General features: G+C 39.4%; 1 protein-coding gene across 8 annotated transcripts in view; it reads right to left on the bottom strand.

Annotated features, from left to right (window-relative positions):
* Positions 1-772: 772 nt before the first annotated feature.
* The window catches only part of NHSL1 (NHS like 1), a 148259-nt gene continuing 127499 nt past the window's right edge, over positions 773-21532 (bottom strand). For 5 of the 8 annotated variants that reach the window (XM_077925943.1, XM_028723549.2, XM_028723551.2 and 2 more), the window contains 5 exons: positions 21072-21264; positions 15605-15736; positions 7090-10461; positions 6445-6574; positions 773-2967 (listed from right to left, as the gene is read on the bottom strand). In XM_077925943.1, coding sequence (XP_077782069.1) covers positions 2316-2967; positions 6445-6574; positions 7090-10461; positions 15605-15736; positions 21072-21264 — 4479 coding nt within the window. In that variant the 3' untranslated portion in view covers positions 773-2315. Of the gene's footprint in view, positions 2968-5989; positions 6042-6444; positions 6575-7089; positions 10462-15604; positions 15737-21071; positions 21265-21532 lie in introns of all 8 variants that reach the window. The other 3 variants (XM_028723550.2, XM_028723552.2, XM_028723553.2) reach the window with 2 other exon arrangements.

Raw genomic sequence — 21532 nt, 5'->3', positions numbered from 1 at the left:
CAATTCCCCCCTTACTTTGTAACAATTTACATGTTTTAGAACATATAGGACACAACATGAGTTGGAGGAGAGAAGAGGGGCAACTGTGTAGTTCCCTGAAAGCAACCATTAGACACACTTAGGGCTGGATTCAACAAATGCAGCACACTAGCAGAAGCCCCTGCTAGCAAAATGGGGTCTTCCTCATTCCCCCATGCCTCCCCCAATCCACTCTGGAGGATCAGCAGAACCCTCAGAAGAGTATATGGGGTGCAAAGATGGGGGCGGGATCATCCTGTTTGGCAAACAGAAATGCTTGTGCTGATGGAATGATGAGAAGAGTATGACATTGAATTCCTCCCTGAGCAAGGAGAGCAGAAAAAACGTATTGCTGTGCAGCTTAGGAAGCGGAGGCTCAGCCATGGAACTATATAGGGCATGATCCACTAAATCTAATAGCTGTGATCCAGTGGCCTCAGTTTACACACAGGGAGATACCATTCCTTTTTGAGAGAGGCACACCTAATAGGAAATCACCGTATTTACACAAACAGCTTCTCTTGAATAGAAAACTGTTAGGGGCTTTAGATTTTGACCAGCAGGCTCAGTCGCATCTATGCCTCCTTGTGGTTGGTCAATTCTTACCCCCTTTAGTAAGACCATAAGCTTGTGTTCAGACCTACCTATTCCTCATGTTCAAGCCTGCCACAAACCCTTGCTCTGCCAGGCTAGCGTTCAGTATAACAGCACCCCCAGATTTTCAAGTGTTGCATTATTAACTCTAGCCACAAGATGACAAATGGCAGCCTTGTTTATTGATGCAGTCACAGGATTGTCCCCATCCCCTTCTCGAGTTGAGTGAAGGCCACTAAAATTTATAGAACTAACAAAGAACAGAGATGGAGAGAAAAAGAGCCAAGTGTTTTTCATCAAAATAAATTATCTACATAGAGGAGGGTTGTTTTTTTCTTTAAAAAATGTAAAAAGTCCAACACTGGTAGGGCAAAGGCTACCTCAAGAACTTGTATTATGTACAAACATTATAAAAACAGAAGACTAACAACTTATTCAAAATTCATTTTCCAAAATACCCAACAATCCTGTGATCAAAATCACAGCTGATATTTTAGCTATCAGTTATATTCTTTACAAATAAGAAAGTTATATATATATATCTATATATTTAAACACACTGGTAAAGACTCAATAAAATTAAGCAAAGTCTCCTAAATTGTTAAGTTTATTTTCCCATATCAAGGAGATGCTGACTGTAGACAAAAAAGTAAAACTAATTGTAGTGTATTCTTTGGTAACCAAAAGTTAGCAAGTGTTTCAATATTCCAAGTGATATGTTGCTTAAAACTTTCCCATTTTGACAAATATAAGAAAAACTGGTAATTCCCAGTTTAATTGAAAAGAAAAGGGTACCATTTGCAGTTATATACTATAAGCTCTCAAATCGAGAAGTTAATGGCCATTTGCTTATTATTATTATTATTATTATTATTATTATTATGCCTCACCCCATCCCAGATTTACCTACATCTTCTTTACAAATCGGCAGCCATTTATTTTAGGTCTTCTATAGGACATCATAATTTCCATTCAAAGAAACAAATTCACCTATGAGGTCTTTTTTCTTAAGAACCCAATAGATGGACTGTAATAATACCCACACAGCATTCACTTCTGTATTACAATAGTGCTTCTTTCCTGTTGCGTTTTTTAAAAAACAGTAATTCAGAATCTGGCCAGCCTGTTTGTTATGCTATCATGACATGGTTAGACCGGCAGAGGACCCCCTACACAAACTAGAAGAAACAGTGGGACAACAGCCAACACGGCTAACTACTAGGCCACATATTCTATCGTTCCCTGCTCAAAAGAGATTACTAGGTTTCATAAATATAACACTTTGAAAGCTGCTGCCACCCTGTACCACAGAAGCTCCCCATTTTCTCTGTAGGCTTACTTTAATTTTCTACACTCTTTTAAAAAAAAAATAATTCACACACAACCCAGAATCTGAAAATATTAGTTTTTTTTTATCTAAAGGATTTTAATGCTTTAATGGACTGATCTGACTTAGTTCCATTTAAACTAAAAGTCACATCCATTTAAACTAAAAATCGCACCCCATCGAGCCACATAGAGGTATCAGTACTGTAGCATCAATTACCACATTCTAAATACTTGGCGAAGTAAATTGTACTGATTAGGGCTTCCCGCTAAGTCTGGGTCATTTTGTATAACTTATGAAAGCTGTGACATCATAGTGCCTTCTTAATCCTCACCCTTTTTTCAGTTGATGGCATACATACTAAAATAATTTTGTATCAACCAGTTATCAAGTCTGGGTGAGTTGTACTGTTCTCACTGGAGCCCACATCTTCATTAATGTCCATTTCATCACTGTCAAACACATCAAATTGTTCCTCGTCTAAAGACCTACAAGTTCTGCTTTCTGCAGGTTCAAATGGTTCCACATCTCCCTCGCTGATAACAGTCATAGGGCTACTCTGGATCCTGTTTCGAACATTGTATTTGCTACTTGCAGCAGATGGGGGGGTTCGAGACCTGCCGTACCTGGCGCTGGAAAAGGACAGACTTCTTGGCATCAGGCCTTCGCTCTTGGCCCATTCTTCCTGGGCCCGTCTGCTCTTGGTAGGAGAACAACTTGTGCTACTGTCAGTGGGGTCCCAGGAAGAATCCGCCTTGGCTCTTTGAAACCTTGGGTCTGTGTTTTTTAGCATCTCTGCTGCTGACATGCGAGAATTGGTATCTGAACGGCTCCCTTTTTTAAGCAGTAGTGCCTTGAAGTTGTCATTGCTGGTGCTACTTTTGCGAATATTTCTTTGAATTGATCCTGCCTGTTTAAGGGAAGCCAGATTTGGAGAAGCACCAGTGGGTGTAACAGGGGGTGATGGCGAATGATTTCGGGTATGATCATCCTCAGAGTCTTTGCGGCCAAGGACTTTCCTTTTGGATCTAGGATTTTAATGTAGAAGAAAAACATAAAATCAGTATTAGCCTCTCACTTCAATGCTTTTCCTATTTCACATATGAATATTGTAACAAGCAAGCAGATGAATATAAGCTATTACAGAAATGAGTAGGAAGATACTGGAAACAGGAATGGTGACATTCTGATAACAGGAGTCTTGTTCTGAACTGTATTCTCCAGTACAGAAATGAATTAATCCAATTTACTTGCAAGTTACAATATTTCTTTTCTCATTAATATTTTGCAAAGCAAATATTTGAATCTTGCTAAATTGTATTTTCTTAATTAAAACAGCTTTCCAATATAGTAGCATCCTCCAAATTAATATATTCTAGCTACACTTGTCAAGGTGTTCCAAATGAAATTGCCAAAGGGCGTGAAATTAATGAAGCCTAAATGAAATCCACATGCTCTGTGGGGAGCTAGGAACATAAGAAGCATTTTACTGTATCAGAAGTAATTAGCACATAGGACATACTATGAAGCTTCATCTAAAAGCAGTTGCATTGACCTGCAAAGAAGGGAAAGGACATCCCTTAAAAACAACAAATTAATTTGTATACAGGGGAAATCAGAAAGTGTATAGGTTAAAACAAGGAGTTGGTAAGTGTTTAACAAAGATGGTAAAGTACATGTAGTATTCCTTTCAAGTTAACACCAATCATATATTAATGCCGTCCAAACACTCCCAACACATTTAAAAATGGTACTGATAACAAAATAATATCACTTTTGAAGAAAGCCTTATGTAGATTCACAGTTTAGAAGAAAAGACTGAGCAGTATGTTCACTTGTCAGTCTCTAGGAAGAAACCTCAACCCAAGGGTCTTGGACTCTTGTGTGCCCCTTTGCCTATCCAGAGGGAGAACATAAATGGGCTGGGCTGTTCTATATTTATTTAAATGCTATATATATAACTGACCATGCAGTAAGTTTTTTTTTAAAGGAGGTTGCAGAGATACTGCATACAAACAAATACTGGAAAGGGGGTAAACACTTTCCTGGGTTAAAATAAACATGCCTAAACTATTTGATGATACACATGGACATGCGTGCCTATACTGAAAATGAGTTTCCAGTAAAGTCTAGCATAGCAGTAGCCAAAATGCCCTCCAGATGTTGGAATCCAATTCCCATTATCCCTTATCATTGGCCATGGTTGGGGTACCGATAAAATCATTTTCAAACTGAAAATGGCCAAGCCAAAGCTGGGATTTCAAGAAAAATTAGGGGAAGGGAAGGGACCACCTTCTCCATGTTTATTTCAGTTCACTGAGAATGAGATCAACTTGTTGGTTTAAGATCACAAAAGGACCACAGCTCAGTGGTAGAGCATTGGCTTTGCATGCAGAAGGTTCCAGGTGCAAATCTTGGCATCTCCAGCTAGGCCTGAGAAGGACTCCTTACTGGAACCTGGAGAGCCACTGCCAGTGTAGACAACACTGAGCTAGATGGAACAAATATCTGACTCTGTGTGAAGCGGCTTCCTATGTTCCTAAAATGCAGAAGAAAAACGAGAGCTATACAAATGTGGACTAGCAGATAAATTTGAAAATTTTGGGGTCAGCAGATGAAAGATATCTAGTACTATGTAACTAGTAAAAACATGTTTTCAGGACTTATTCTTATGTACATTTCACACAAAATACACAGTCTGTATAATTGTGCAATACAGACCAAGCCCATTGCGAAAAACAAAGAACACCATCCATAGAAAATTAGATGTCCTTAAACACAACTGAAAACTATGGGACATAACTACATTATAAAATTATGCCCATGTTATTTTATTCTATGATTCTCTCCAGTCATAATAGGAAGTTTCATACGACATTCACAGCTGAAGTTTGCACTGTGACACACAACAGCATGAAACGTAAACATCAACTTGGGGTGTTATCAGTTAATGCACGTCGGTATCTATGGGATGTATCCTCACTCAGTATCTAATTTGAAAGTGGCTGTGCAATCACATCTCAGGTGTTTCCAGAGGATGTTTGCCACTTTTGTAGTCAGCATGCTCAGGGCTTATTTGTTCTTTTACAAGGAAGACTGGGGAGGAAAGGTGAGAGAAGAATGTAAACACTCTTCCCCTACTCACAAATGCAATCTGTGTCTCACATATACACACACTGCTCTTTTCCCACACAAAGATGAATGTTTCTCTTGAATCCAAGAGTTATTTAGTTATATCCATGGACTTGCCATGTGTGGTGGGAATTGTTACTTTTCTCTAAATATAGCAGACTCCTGTGCCATATTGCAATTCACTTCCTTTCAGTGCCTTTTGGAACTAGTTGAGTGGGGTCTTCAGTCTTGGTTTATATATATGTTTAGTAATGGGAAATATGTAGGGTAGTGGGAAACATGTTACTCTGAAATGCACAACTGTTTGCCATGAAAGGATATCATCCTAGAAGCAAAACTTTTCTACCCTGCAATATTTAACACTACAATATATAAACTGTACAATATATAAACACGATCCAAAGTTCCCAACACAGAACATTCCTCTACTCACATAACATAATGAGAACATATTTGTGCCACTTTCAATTACACTCCCCAAAGATGTTCCATTCGTAGGGGGGGGGGGGAATCACCACAAGGTGGCACCAGTAACACACATTAGATATTCCAAGTCAAGATAAGTCACTTTCTTTTTAGGGCATTTCCTGTCTGCCCCTTCTAGCTAAAGGTATCTTAAAGTATTTTTAAAAATGGCTTGCATTCTGAAGATCTGTAATCAAAGATATCATCTAAAGAACCATAATGATTTGTAGAGAATCATTTGCATTTGTTTAGCCTTGTGAAATGTGTTCATCCATTGAACTTCCTTCCTTCCTTTAATCAGGAGAGAATGACTGGGGTTAGTCTGTATTGCACATTCGAAACGACAGATCAGTGTGTCACAGAAATAGCTCATCTTCAACTGGATTATGGCAATCTATAATCCAGCTACTGTCATATGTTTTGCCATATGACGGATAGATCATGTTTACTTGCCAGTTTAAGCCAAGCTTGCCATGAAGCATTAGAGTTGAGCCTCTGTCCCAAACTGCACCACATAAGCAGCAGGGGGGAAAGAATGGAGGGTAGAGGAAATGAAAACAAAAAGATACACAAAGAAAGCAATAGTATATGTTAAATCAAGCAGAGTTGAGAGAAACAGTACAATACAAACAAGGGATCACTTGACATTCACACAAGGGCCAGAGGCTGACAATTTTACCAAACTTGATTTTGCTGCCAGCAAAGTTTAGTTTCAGAATTAGTTGATTGCAAAGCAATGAAAGGTGCATATATGAATAATCTATTTTAACTACGTATTACCAGAAACTAAAGTGAATTTCTTTGAAAAATAAAATAATAATCATTAGCATTACATATTATGTAAGATATATTTAAAACTCTTAAGGGATAATGGATAAAGCAACACAAATAAGGCAATTAAACAATACCTGTGAATGGCTGCAAAAAGATCCTCAGTAGTCCTTGGTCTGGTTGGCACTGCCACCACCTCACTGTCTTCTCCATAACTAGGGCTTTGCAGTAAAAAGCTGTTTGCTGCATCTGATTCAAACCCATCAGCTAAAATGCAGCAAGTAAGAAAATTATGTGGTATTATAAACTCGCAATATCTGAAGAATTAAGAGTTAAGTAGCCAACGGGGCAATAAAGACTGTAAATTTCCCTAAAAATACAAAACACAGCCATGCTTCTGCCTTTTTACTGATGGCAACAACAAAATTATTTTGAGTAACTACATTCTGTGCAAAGCTATTTATTTGCTTACAAGGAACACAACACTGACATTTCTGGATTCCCTAATCCCCACCCCATGGCCATCATTATTGTCTCAGCTTAGAAATCAACACAACAGAGATTTGGTTGAGAAATCCCCCTTGACAATTGTTCCCCTTAAATAAAGAAGGCAGTGCAGATTCTTTACACACCATTAGCCCAAGTTCTATTATTTCCCTTAGGATCTGCATGCATTTGCACCGAGAGGGTTACACTGATGCCAATGCTGCAGCCCTCCCTATCTCCCTCCCAAATAGGTCTAGTCACTAAATATACTGGATGAAAATAGAAAACAGACTTACCACTTTCATCCCCTTGAGATGCATGCCCGTCTCCTCTAGAGACACTGTCTCCAATTCTGTTGGAACTGCTTCGTTCGCACAAGGAAGGCTGCTCCTCCTGCTTGGGCTGCAGCGCAGAAACGCTGGCTTCCAGTGTCTCACAGGAGGTGGAACCTGCAGCTCCTCCTTCTGGAACCAGGCTGCCAGAGTCCATTTCATAGGAGCAGAGTCCATCTGTAGGATAATCCTCAGCCTGGCTGTACTGTGCAATGGCAGCATCCCCTGGAGCGATTCTGACTGTTTCACCCACTCCAGCTATTTTTTCTGCTGTAACATCGGGTTGTGGGGGTGGCACAATCAGGAACAGTTTGGGTTTCTTTGAAACAGGTGGCGGCTTCTTGTTTGGCGATACACCCTGAGGCTTGTTGAGACATCCTGGCTGTCCCTCAAGAGATGAGCTTGCAAGATCAGAGCAAAAACCCTGTGCTGCTTCTTCAACACTGGCTGGTGGTAAATCACTGGCAAAGGAATTAGCTAGACTGCCTGCATTTCCAGGCATTGTACCACTCGAAAGTTCATAGTTACCACAGAGTCCTGGATAAGATCTCTGATTAGGACTGTAAACAAAGGTATTGTCAAAAGCACCATGGGGTTTCACTTCACCTTCTTCCAGGCTGTCGCAGTGTCCTACTGTTACACCTGGTTTTATAGGCAGCTGTCCTGAAAGCACATCAGTTGATTTTTCCTGAGAATTTATGTCAGAAGTAGATTCACCTGGCTGTTCAACCTCTGACACCACAGTTTTCTTCACGGACCTCAGCTGTACCATTTGCAGTGCTTGGGTGGTTACTAGAGGCATTGAAGGCCTGGCGGGATCCTCCTTTTTCAAGGAAGCTCTCTTTATTGTACTGTGAGAAGAACCTTCCTGATTATATTTCTTGAAAGAACATGGTGCATTTTTATATGCACCTTTTGTGAGTTTGGGGTCCAAGGGGGGTGCTGGTGGAGGAACTGAAGAAGGGACAGGAGGTGGAAGGGGAGGAGATGGCACAGGAGGTGACGAGGGAGAGAAATGATCCAACGAAGGGTCTTGCGGTAGGTAATTAAACCATGGGATACTTTGAGAAAACGATATGTTTATAACCGCTTCTGGTGGAGGCGGTGGGAAGTTGGGAGATCCAGGGGGAGGCGGCAGATCCATAACATCTGTTGAGGGAGGTGGTGGTGGTGGAAGAAGGTACTCAGAAGAGTCTGGAGACGAAACCAGAGGGAAGCTTGGGCCAGAGTCAGATTTCTTCACACTCCCACTCCCTTCAGCAGATGTATTAGAAGAGAGGGATGTGGAGGAGGAAGACACTGAAACTGAAGACAGAAGGGATGACTTTCTTTCAGGCACTTTAGGTTTCATCTTGGGTTTCCCGTTTCCTGTTGACATAGATTTCTGAATGACAGGCACTGGTGTAACTGCTGTGGGTGTGTTGGATTGGCTAGAATACCCACTAGATGGTGATGTAACCCTATGTGGCTTTTCTGGAGAAGTGGTCTTTGGTTTGGCCAACCCGCTGGGCACCTGTGGTGTAGAAGCCCTTGACCCATCGTTAAGGCGGCTGACGTTATAATCATTTAGCCTGGGTCCAGCATTAGCCGAATGAACTACTGGGGATTTCAGCTGATCCTCCGGCATCCCAGGACAATCGCTGTAGTAGCCCCACTGGTCAGCATACTCTGACCTGATGCTGCTTGTCTCACTCTGGGAGGGTGTGACAGTGCAGATGGAGTACATGTTCAGGCCTGTTCCAGACATCATGCTGCTACTGGCGCTCACCGAGCTCTGACTACGAGAGCGTAGCACCCAAGGGTCATCATAATCACTGCAGGGGCTTTGAGATGGTGAGCTGCCATTTTTGCACTTGAGGTTCAACTGTAGGGAGTGTTGGAGGCTAGCAATCAACATGTCATCCAATACCTGCCCATTGGACTGAGTTTTCTTCTTGGGGATCCTTCTAAGAGAGTCTGTTCGGGATGGCGGCAGAGGCGGTTTCTTTGCCTTTTTAAAGGATATGCTTCGTGAGAGGGATTTGTCGCTGTAATTTGACAAGTCTCCCAGAGATTTCTTCTCGGTGCCATCAAACACATTAATGACACTGTGCCTGGGGTTTCCAAAGCCGTTATTGCTATTGCAAGTTTTGCCAGACTTGAGTCCCGAGTCCATGTGCATGGAAGTGTAATAGCCATCATGGTCCACAGAATATAAAGAGCTTGAGTCTTCTTTGGCAGAGACTCTTTCAAGGCTGCTGGTACTCAAGTTGCTCACAGGCGTGGAGCAGCCTGGAGTGGCACAGTTTAGTTTGTGTAACAACACCTCTTCCTTTCCAGAGTGCTTCAAACCACAGTGTTCTGTGCTGTTCTGAACCTGGCTCTGTGTTTTGTCAACAGAGTAATTTGATTCACTCCTACTGTCACTGTCCTGAGAGTGCGTTGGAAAACTGAGATTATTCCTACTGCTGTAGGTCACACTTTGAGGGGCATTTTCCACAGCTCCTGCACCGGTGAGAGAGACTCCTGAATCTCCAAGACTGAGCACCATTGCAGCATTTGATGAAACAGCAGTGCCTGAGGAACGCGAGTGATGTGTTGAACTGGTCTCGCTCCAGGTCCCACTAGAGGAATGCTGTTGATCTTTTGTGCCTACCATGCTGTTGACAACAAGATTGTCTCTAGGTTTTGTATATGAAGAAGGGTGGGTGATTTTACTATCCATCGCGCCCGCACTCTGTGTGGTGTGAATCACAATAACCTCTGAAGAGGATGATAGGGTTGCATTTGGTATAATGCTGGTTGAATACATACTATGTGGAGAGACCATGCATGCTAGACTTTCTGTTTGGTCACTCTCAGAGCCCTTTACCTCTTGGGACTTTGGCCTTTGAAGCATACCTGTCCTACTGTTGTTCCTCATGTGGTCTATGCTATCATCCACTTGCAGTTTGCTTATCTGGTGTGACAGTGCTCCATCTTCTGTTGACTTAGACAGGCTATGTCTACGTTCCAGGAACTGTAGGGACACCCTTGCCCCAGACCGAGGTAGACTATGAAAACCCAGGTCATTGTTTAGGCGGGAGGCAAACACAACCCCAGCGGAATCACTCATCACAGACATGTTTCCAGAAGAACTGGACAACTGTGACATCTGGGCTGCAATTCCTTGACCTTTCTGGGCACGTATTCGCCTGACTGAAGGTGGCACCACTTTGACTTCCTCCGTCTGACAGCCGGAGTCCTTGGTGTCAGACTGCTGCATGGAAGAGAGATAGCTATCAAGCCTTCCTAGTGTGGAATAGTGGTCAGGGACGCATAATGAATGGCCACGGAAGTCGTTTTTACCAGTGCCAACTGTTGGAAGTTAAAATAAAACAATTATTATACACATCAAGATTTCACATTTAAGCTCCTGTGTTCATTAACAAAACATGTATCAAAAAGTTGTTTCCTTGGATGTTTCAAATATGCTTCATTGTTTCAAATATAAATAAGAACCTGGGTCTGTTTACATTCAAACTAGGACTACTCTCCAGTCACGTCACTCAGATAAAAAACAAACAAAACCCCTGATAGACAAGAATAGCTGTTATTACCTAACCAACAGGCTAAAGGCCAACTGGGAACAATCAATACTATCCTACTAGGCTGCCTGCACACTTCACTTTAAATAATAGCAGCTGCAGCTATTGTAGCACTCAGCAGACCATAATTTAAGTCACAACGTACAGGAGCTTATTTATGTTACATATATATAATATATTACCCTATCCCCAGTGTGAAAAATGAAGAAAATAAAGAACAAGCAAAGTGTGTCTCAGTCCTTGTTCTTTGCAAACTATGTCTTGACTGCTGCACCTTCCATTCAAAAGCACCATGGGATTCCAGGAAATTCAAGCAATTCCACACAAACTATTTTTCTATATTATTATCTACTTGAATCATGAAATGTTTATTTTTGGGACCTTGCACTATACCACGGGAGAAAAATAAAGTGCTAACAATTGCTTTTTAAAACCACTGACCTCTTTAAAGGAATAAATTGAAATATATTTAAACACATTAAATGAAGAAATTCTAAAGGCCTGGCCAAGTTTCTAAGAACTATTTCATCTATGTATTAATACTTAGCATGGCAACGTCTACATTGTTCTTTGAGGAAGAACAAAAGGCAGGGAGAATAGTGTTGCTCACCTACTGAAGCAGAGTCTACTGCCTAATTAGACAATGGCTTCTGTCTGCGATGCAGGTGGAGGGAGACTAAGCGCAAGGCAAGGTACAGACAGAATTGCAAGAGAGTCATCTCACAGCAAATCCAACTCTCATTCTTTCAAGTTGACTTCCTGTCTTCAGGCTGCCCCTTCCCTAGTGGCAAGTGATTGCACAGCATTCGACCATAGTTAAAGGGTTTGTCCACATTTGAGCATTATTTAGCTGTGAATCCTCCATTCAAAGCAATCTACACTTGCCCATATTTGAATTTTTATGGCTGTCCCTGCCTTCTGATTTGCTGATTTTATAATGCCAATTAACTACTGATAGGCACCCTTCCTGTGTGGTTTTTTTTAATACTCTACATTTTTAAAATGTGGGTTGCTTGCAGTTTTCTGGTTTCATGCAAATCTAAGTGTTATGTCCAAAAGGGGACTTGTGGTTTGTTTTTCCCAAACAAACCATGAGCCAAACCATGGCTTAGCTCCCAGTAGCAAAGCAACATTAGGAACAGGGAAGGTGCAAATTGACCAAGATTTTTGTCCTGTGCACCAGCATGCTATACGCTAAATCTTAACTACGGTTTAAAATGATGAAAGAATCAGGTCAGTGATATCAGCTGAAGAATGTTTTTATTCCTGCCGAAGAAAACAAGTTATTATAGAATCATGCCCAAGTACATACAAACAGTTCACATGGAATGCTGATTTCATCATTGCCAATGGTGAACTGAGAGTCAAACCATGAACCGACATTCTCTTGATGTTGTCTATTGCTGAAGGAGATCGGTACTAGTGAGCTGTCTTTCAAGGAATGTTGTTTGCCACCATTATTTTTATTTTTATTAATACCCCAACAAGCTTGAAAGTCACTGATTTGAATGCACTTGAAATCACTGCACTATATACTTAAATATATATCTGCACTGAAACTCTATCAAAATAGCATTTTCTTCTGTCCAAAATATGCTACAATGATGTAAAAAAGAGGTGGGGGAAAGTTTGGTATCTGAAATGCTGCAGGTCTGCCATTGAAAAATGCAGCCATTTTGGACTGCTTGCTTCTGAGCAGCTCTTGCGGGTTTTTTTATGGCATGTCAGATAAGGAGCTCCCTTCCCAGAGCCTTTCAATTCTCTTAATTGTTGAATGCAAGTGGACTGTGAAGAGTAAGGTCATTCTTCCCCATAAAATTTAATAGCTGTTTAAGTCATATTCACTTCTTGTTTTTCTTGGCATACAACAAAACACTGGCATTGGAGAGAAGGGAGGATGGAGGGAAAGTTAAGGACAATGCCATTTATGAAACATTAACCTGCTTTCAAATAAAATCAAACCTTTACACATGTTTCTGTGCATTTTGCCTGCTTTTAAAGTTTTCCAAAAAGCATAAACTGAAGCCCTGCTTCAGCGAAGTCAGTGTGGTTTTAGGTAGAACTTCAAGGCAGCTAGAATTTGACCTTTAGACTTTTTTTTCTACCACAATGTGCTCAAGTAAGAAATTACATTATGTCCCTTCAATGCTGGCAAGCAGCTTGATAATTCTCAAAAGCAGAGTTTTATCAAAATGACTATAGGCACAAAGGCCAATCAAGCAAGAAAGATAGGACTTGTAAGAGAGGTTTATTTATTCTATATTGATCAGCATGAGCTGTAACTGAAAATAAACACCTTCTCTGTGTGATGTTCTAATGTAATCAGTTTCCTGAATATGATACAAATTCAGATTTTTCCAACAACAAAAGTTGTCAGTCGGTAAGTTAAGTTTCAGTTACTAAATTCCAAGTTATCATTGTAACTACTGCTTAAATATGTACTTAAACTAATGTATTTATTTGTGGCATTTTTTTTCACTACTCAAAGAGACTCAAAGCACTTTAAAATACAGTGGTGCCTCGCAAGACGAAATTAATTCGTTCCGCGAGTTTTTTCGTCTTGTGATTTTTTTCGTCTTGCGAAGCATGGTGTCGGAAAAGTTTTGGAAAAGCTTCAAAAATCACCAGTCTTTAAAAACCTCAAAAAAGGCTACCACACCGCGTGCTATGAGTTGCTCCTCGAAGTCAAGTCGCAACTGTATTAACGGTGTTAAGAAAAAGGAAACAAACTTGCAAGACGTTTCCGTCTTGCGAAGCAAGCCCATAGGGAAAATCGTCTTGCGAAGCAGCTCAAAAAACAAAAAACCCTTTCGTCTAGCGAGTTTTTTGTCTTGCGAGGCATTCGTCTTGCGAGGTACCACTGTATATATTGTAGCATAATGTTTTTCAAAAAGCATTTCTGGCATAAATGGATACTTTTAATATTCTACTCATGTTTCTCTTATTCACAGAACTGTATGTGGAATCACGAGAACCTGTCAGGGGAATTGTGAGTTTCATATTGACAGATTATGAAACCAGAGATTCGTCTCAAATTCTTTAACAGAAAATTAAATGCCAAATTATGTAAGATATTATTAACTGGGAAAGTATAATAAGATATCTTGTGCTGAAGAACAATCCTCAAGAAGAAGCCAAATTGCAAACTGCCAGTTTCCCTTCAGTTCCCTTCTTGGCTGCAATACTGGGCCTTACCCTGCCCTTTAATGCTAGGGCAAGTAGCCCAAATAGTGTTGTGCTCCTTCCATGTTGAATGATAGGAAAACACCATGCTAGATATCATTTAATTGCTTTAAATTACAGGATAAAGTCCAACAGTGCAGTCCATAATAGGCTATCAGGAGCAGTGGGGATTCGCCCACCCTCCCAGTACCCTTTAAAACAAGGAGATAAGTTACACTAGCCAGAAAAACTCAGCACAGAGCTATGATGGTTATATTGCAGACTGTCTCTTCTGAATGTGAGTAAGCAAGCATGCAAGCACAAGAGAGGGAGCCAAGGGCAGTAGCTGCCAATATAATGGAGTTTGGGGTCAGGAAAAAGACTACTGGGTTCTTCAAATACCAAAGGTCAGGTGGGTAGAGGTTTTAGAGGAGAAGGAGCAACCAGAGGTTTGCTTGCACTAATTTGTAGGCCAATGGAGCTCACCTACACCAAAGCTACAGAAGGAACACAGGACATCATGGCTGGAAAAAAATGTATAGGAAGTTCCTTTAAGTCCCACAACCCAATGGAACTGCCATCAAGTTGCATGCAACTGGCATGACTCCATGCCAAATGAGGGCAGAATTTCACCGGCACCATTGCAGACACCAATAAAACTTCTAAGACATTTGATGAACACTGTAACTTGCACTGTGCGTGGGCTTTTCTGAGTGTCAAGTAATTTCTGCAGAGCAATACAGTATGTCAGCGCAAGCCTTTCTAAATGTGGGTTTGTGGTGCCATGGTATAAAATCAAAGCTTCCATGTTGGGAGATGGCCACAAATACATGGATTTCAAAACAGCCATGCCACAGCTACTTGAATATGCAAACTAAATGCCTCAAGCAGGATTTCAGGGAGCCTAGAATGTCTACTAAGCATTCAAGTGAACAAGCAGGAAGATCATTGTCTCAAGCTGGCTATGAAGAGAATAAAAGCTACACTTTTTTGTTGTTAGGAAAGGGGGGGGGGGGAACAACTGAAGTGACAGAATGCAGACAAGGCTCTAGCCTAGCTTATGCCCATTACATTCATGTTTGCCAAGAAGGAATGGCTGGGGATGAAAGTTATTTATGGTTAAGTTCTTTGGTCAAACAAATGACAAACCGAGAAGACCTCAAATATGATAATTGCTGTAGTGAATATTTATGTTCCAAATATGGAGTCTCCTATAGCATTTCACAAATGTTTGAGCTATTTGATTGATAAGACTTATGTTCAGATGGTAAGTGGGGGAGTTTTTAATGAGATTCTGGACCCAATTTTAGACAGCAGTACTCCTCCTAGTAAAATCCAATCTTCAGTGAAGAATGAAGGAAATGTGAGACTGACATGCTCAAATTCAATTGTAAGAAATATCTTGAAGACCAAGGGAATAAAAACAACTGAAAACAACTCTAAAATTCTTATAGATTTTTACTCTCCCAGTACATAATTTCAGAAAATTGCAGCTTTGCATGGTGTTCAGTAAATTCAGTTTGTTTGGTTTTTTTAAAAAAGATGGAACTTTAATTTCCAGGTGGGCAAAATGATCGGTTTAAGCATACACTATTTATTCTTTCCTAGTGGTCAGGCATACATTCATTTTAACTTTTAATAGGCTATCAGACTGTATTGACTTCATGAGCGTGGGGTAAATGTTATGAGTTTAGTCACAGTAAGCAAGATAATTATTAATTGTAATGGAATACAGTTCTGATGAGCCATACCTAGCTCTCTTTGGATGTTGTCAGGGACTCCTGTAATAGTCTTTCTCCTTTTCACTTTCTTCGGCCGCCTTACCACAGTATCTGTGTAAATTAGAGACCTCCGTATGCTGGCTTGGCGGTCAAAATTCTCCCCTGATGTACAGTAGAACAAGCAAAGCACCATTACTTTCAAGCACGCTGACATCATGCACTTTCTTCCACTTGCTTATTATAGAAATGAAGAAAAGGCATTAATATATGATGTTAGCTCAGTCATACAGAGTGGATATACATAGAAGGAAAAGATACAGCATACTGTCACTTTAAGGCTTTAAAATGGAAGGGATTACATGCTCCTATCAAATACATTTGTCTCATCAGACCAAATCTTCATCTAATCTAAACATATCAGTGAGCCATTAATGTCAGCGTTGGACATTTATATTTACATTATGTCCCAGCTTACCTTCTTATGAACTTTGAGGAATGGGGGATAGAGAATTTATGCTCTTGTTTTTGAGAACTGTACTGAATAAGTATTTCTTCATTTTCTTATGGCATGGCATGGCTAATGACTTCAACGACGATCCTAAATATGCTTAATTGGAGGTTTAATTTAAATTAATGGACATGAGGCAGATATGAAGCTAATGGAAGTGGATGTAAGGTGTGGAGGTCAGTTTGGATAAGTGGGTTCCTGGAATGAATATCACTATTCATAAAAACATCAGAACTATTACAAAGATATTTTCTGAGGGACTGTGGTTCTCTTTTTTCCACTGTTGTAAGCTGTTAATTTGGAAAATGACAAATCATTTAATATTTAAATATATTTTCTTAATTGACTGCATTAGCTCAGTAGCATGGAAAAGTTTTCAGGAGGTGTTTTAAAAGTTAAAACAGAATATGCCTGAGGAACCTCTATTGGCAGAACTGGGATGACAACACAAAAAGTTTGGTTTCTTGCTGCTGTTAAGCAGCAGGGTGGACATACACTAAGAACATCCCTAGACTGCCTCTTTTGTTCAACACCAAACGTAGGCCCTTATATGTGTGTTTTAGTTTTTTGAAACTCCCAGACTCTAAGCATAAAGTAAGATGATACCTCTGCATCCAAAACTTTTAATACTGACAGTCATAAGAAATCTGGCTACTTTCCCCTGCATTTGAAACTTCAGAGGAACTGATTGCAGATTATTTATTACATGACTACGATGAAGTTTTATAATATCTGAATGTCTTATGTATTTTTAAAATCAACAAACAATTTGAACTGAAACAGTGTTTCAGTAAGTACTGCTGTATTTTGCAGTGAATTTATAATGTTAGCAGTGTTGTGAACAGCCTTGGAACAGTGGGAGAAAAATTTAAATATTAAATAACAAACATGACTGAGTCTAGACAATGTTCTGACTTTCAGGTTAGCCAAAATTTAATGTCTGTTACCTCTGAAAATTTACTATATTTAAATACAACATTATATGGGGGTGGGGAGAGAGAGAGAAAGAGACAGAGAGAGACTGATGCAGATGGAAACAGCTCCATCATACTGTGAAACCCTGACAGAGGTCTCACTGTCTCTTTTTGGTTGGTACCAAAGAGCCATGCCAAATGCCAGTAACATTTATTGAACATAAATTCTCTATATAGACTTCAGTGTCACAGAACTGCACCCTGGCTATATTTAGTCTTTAAAGTAATTTTGGCATGTAAGCAGTATATGAATTGATTATAATAATAATAATAATCACCATCATAATAATAATCTATCATTGGGTGATACTGCATTTTCACAATTGACTGAACCCACCATTAAAAGTTTGTGTGGTGCATGCAAAACAAGAAAGCCTTATAGCTGACCATTTGCTGTATCATATCTGGACCCAGCAGCATTTCTACAGGTTGAACAGCTTCAAACAAATTCACTTCTTTCAATGAATTAATAACCTGGCCATTTCCATTAGTTTAAAATTTGCATCTTGCTTCTTCTGTCATTTGAGATGCTTTACAAATTAGTTAAAACATTCAAGTGATTTTAAAATCTCATTTTATCTTCTCCCCCTTAACAAACTTAACATCCCTAATATTCTTCTCCTCTAAATCCTTAGGGCGGTAAATATAGAAGTGTCTTTAGGGAAAGCTCTGTTTCACTATGCTTCTTTCTGGGAAAAAGGTAGGTATTTGAATTCTTCCAAATTCTATTTTAAACATCTAGATAGCCAAGTTATTTCTCATTGAACAGTGCATTTGGTATTTGCTAGACATTGCTGTGCGCATCATATGTGACGTCCTAGGAGAACGCTTCCATTAGATTGTATGGCATAAGGAAAATGACTTTTAAAAATTATACAACAATGCACGTGGACATTTCTAGATTACAGGAACAAAGACTAGAAGAGAAATGTTCCATCCCTAGTTGCCAAATGAAAAGAATTGTGTTTTCCCTGAATAATCATATTTGGGTTTAAAGATACAATGTGCTTGTTAAGTGAAACCTTTGAAACTCTAATAGTAGATGAGGTTAGTGCGGAGAACTGGGAGTTATAAAATTAAGAGTTTCAGACCAATGGCCTGCTATTAGGCATGCCAGGGGGTTAATTATTTAATTATTACGCTGAACTGCAGCCCTCCTATGTCACACTGGAAAACTACTGAAGCTCCTCTGAGTAGTTCACCATGTAGCTTAGAACGTGAGAGATAAGAACTAAGCCTTGTAGGGAAAAGGATCAAAGCCCCATCATGCACATGGAAATAGTGGCAAAGTTGTCTATTTTGTACCAAAATCTGTATCAGCGAAGGCACAAAGTCAACTTGTACAGAAATTTATTTTTTTAAGTCAGCATATTTATAGGTATTATTCTTTACCAACCGGTAATTAGTTGGTAATGAAGTAATATTGTTTCACGTAGTAAGGATACTTTTTACCGCTCTTCTGCTTCACCAGAGTTCTGACTCAGCTTGCATATGTGATAAAAAAGTCATCCTCGCCATTTAGCAGGTTGCTACAGGTAAGTGTTTACCAAGTTTCTGTGTACATACTTTGAGAAGTTACCACTTGGTAAACAACTGTCTGCATTCATCCAAAATCAAATAAAACCTGTTAGGAAACTTGTGTGCAAAAACTGGTTGAAAGTTTTAGTTTTTAAAAATAAACCTGTATTTAATTTTTGTGGTGGGTTTGTTTTTTTAAAAACAACCTTTTCAGTAGCCTTTTCTGGCCACAATTCAATTTATGCAACTTGCTTAAATTTATCTTGTTCATCAAGGAACAGCCCAATGAAGTCAATGGTACGTAAGTCTGTGTTTCACTAATTTGCAGAATGAAGCCCTTTATCTTTTATTTATGACTTTGATGCGCACCAGCTCCTATTATCTTCCTTTGTATCTGGGTAAGACCCACACCCGACGACGCCACCTGTTCCTGGATTAACAATTAGAGCATGGTGTTCAATAGATTGGCAGCATATGTTTTTTAAAGACTAAAACTTTGAGTCTATCCCTTCCAGAGCAAGCTCAGCTCCTGATGACCCAAGAAACTAATTCCACTCCCAAACATGGATAGCCAGTCAGCAGCTCTTCAGATTAATGCAATGCCCCAGCACCTTCAGGTTACTCGCCAGATTTACAGTACTACAATCTGTCCGGCTGAAAGAGCGCTGCCAAATGAAACCAAAGCAGGTCTCATCTGTTGTGCAGCCAAGTGAAAGGTTGTGGGCTGTGTTCATTATTAATTAATCTTTTTTAAAAGGCGCTTGATTTATTAAAAAGCACATCTAGGGTTAATATTTTATTTCAGACACATCAATATTTTATTGTGGCGAATAGCCCAATCTACTACTGCTGGTTTAGACAGCCAAAAATATTATCTTGCCATTTCAAAAAAAGGAGAGGGGAGAAGAAAGTATACAAATACATGATTTCTAGCGCTTACATCAATTTAAAGATATGGTTAGAACTAAAATATATTTTCCCCCTTTTCCTCTCCCAGCTAAGTACATATCAGAGAGGATATTTCACTGCAAATTTTGTCTTACATATATTCATTCAAAAGGAAGTCACACTGTGTTCAATTGAGCTCACAATGCAACCTCAGTTTCTAAAGTGTAAAGCAATATGGCTCAGCTTCAGTATATCCATTGAATTGCCCACCTTTCACCCATCTCATGTCCAACCTTTTGTTTTTACATACTTTGAGAGTTAAACAAGATTAAACTGCATACTTTTCTAAATATACTGCGCTCTTATGATTAAGCATGCCGATTATTTCTCTGTCTTTTAACATCTATGCAATTGAAAGGCAGCAACTTGGACTGGGAGGAACCCCAGTTTATTCATTTGTGTAATGAATTAAATGCGCAAAACCATTTCTCTTTTAAGTTGTGGCATTCAATAATATCTTTTCATTTTGCATTTCTAATTACTTTCACAAGCTTCTTATTTATCCCAGACAACTGTTTTATACTGAAAATCTTGCTAAAATAAGATGGATGCCAGCGCTAAGTGGTTATTAGCAATCACATAGGGGAAAGGCGTGCCCAAGTTAAGTGATTATTAATGAAATAAAGTCAGCTGCCTTAACAATGTAATCAAAAATATCTAATTGAAAGCCTAAAGCACAATGGAAGTCTATTCGGCATAACTGAAGTTAACTTCTTGTGCCTCAGACCAGCTGGAATGTGGCAATGTGGTTGTAATTTAGTAATTGTGCCATGGCCCTTGGGGTCCTTTTTGCACCAGTGAAGAACAACCATGCTGCAGGAGAAAGACAAATCTTCTTTGTTAATGGAACAGGAGTACAGTTCTGCATTTCACTTTCCTCCTCCAGTGGATAACTGAAGTACAGTCATTGTACAAAAGAGGCGGATATTCACATACTGTAAGTGGATCTTATCTAAGGCTTTTTGAAACCTTTTAAGCTTAATATAGCAGCAAACCATTTCTAATATGAACATTTCATATTTGAAGCTAACACAGAGCATTTCGTTGTGACCGAGAAAGAGGTTAACATAGGTTTCATCTCAAAGGTCCTGAAGAATATTCCATACAACAACATTTTTTGCCACAGATGAGCATGTAAATCTGCTGGCTTGGGCAAGTTTCTTAATATTATTCACAGACTGAAAAGCAGAGAGATCCTAAAATCTTAAGAGAAAGTTATTGTAGAAAACATTTTGGGTTTTGTGCTCTTTTTAAATCTCAGTATATATTTGACCATGCCACAAGAATCCTTTTGTTGGGGACCCACTAAACTTAAGATCTAAGGCTGAATGTGTGCTCTTACCGATATTCTTCATAATTCCTGCAAAGAACCCTGCTCTTGAAAAGTGTAGTAGTAATTTAGCCAGTACTTTCAATCTAATCAGCCTCTCATTTTAAGTTTCATCAGTACAACGGTTTGCAAAACGTATTTTCAGACAAAATAAAAACCAATAACCAATTGAGATCCCTTGCCCTTTCTCACCACACAGAAACAAAATTAAAAGCCTACCAGTTACGTTAATAGGTATAACATCAGTTTGGACTGCTTGAGCCTGTTGTCGCATTTTCTCCTCCGGGGTTGGCAATGGAAGTGATTTGGTCCAATTTGTTTGAGTGTTGATATCAGAGAATTCATTTGAAACTGGTGTTTTGGGTCTCTTGATGCTAATGAGCTTCTCCTCCTCAGGAGAAGGGGTCGAACACTATTAAAAAAAAGTACGCTGTAAATTCAGTGCAAATATATTTATCTTACTTATTTATCTTTCAAATATAAATTAAAGCACTCAAAATAGTTGTGATGCTTTTGCCTTGGCTACATCTAGCAAAATATGAATTAGACAGACCTTGTTCCAATTTGTACATAAGGAAAGGTTTGTACATCCTCTTTAGCAGTAATTACAAATACTGAACCGATTTCATCCAACATCCAATAAGTTTTTTTTAAAAAATCAATAAACGTATAACCCAATT

This window comes from Podarcis muralis, chromosome 3 (assembly GCF_964188315.1).
Source record: "Podarcis muralis chromosome 3, rPodMur119.hap1.1, whole genome shotgun sequence".
NCBI lineage: Eukaryota > Metazoa > Chordata > Lepidosauria > Squamata > Lacertidae > Podarcis > Podarcis muralis.
This window is presented reverse-complemented; position numbering and strand designations above follow the sequence as displayed.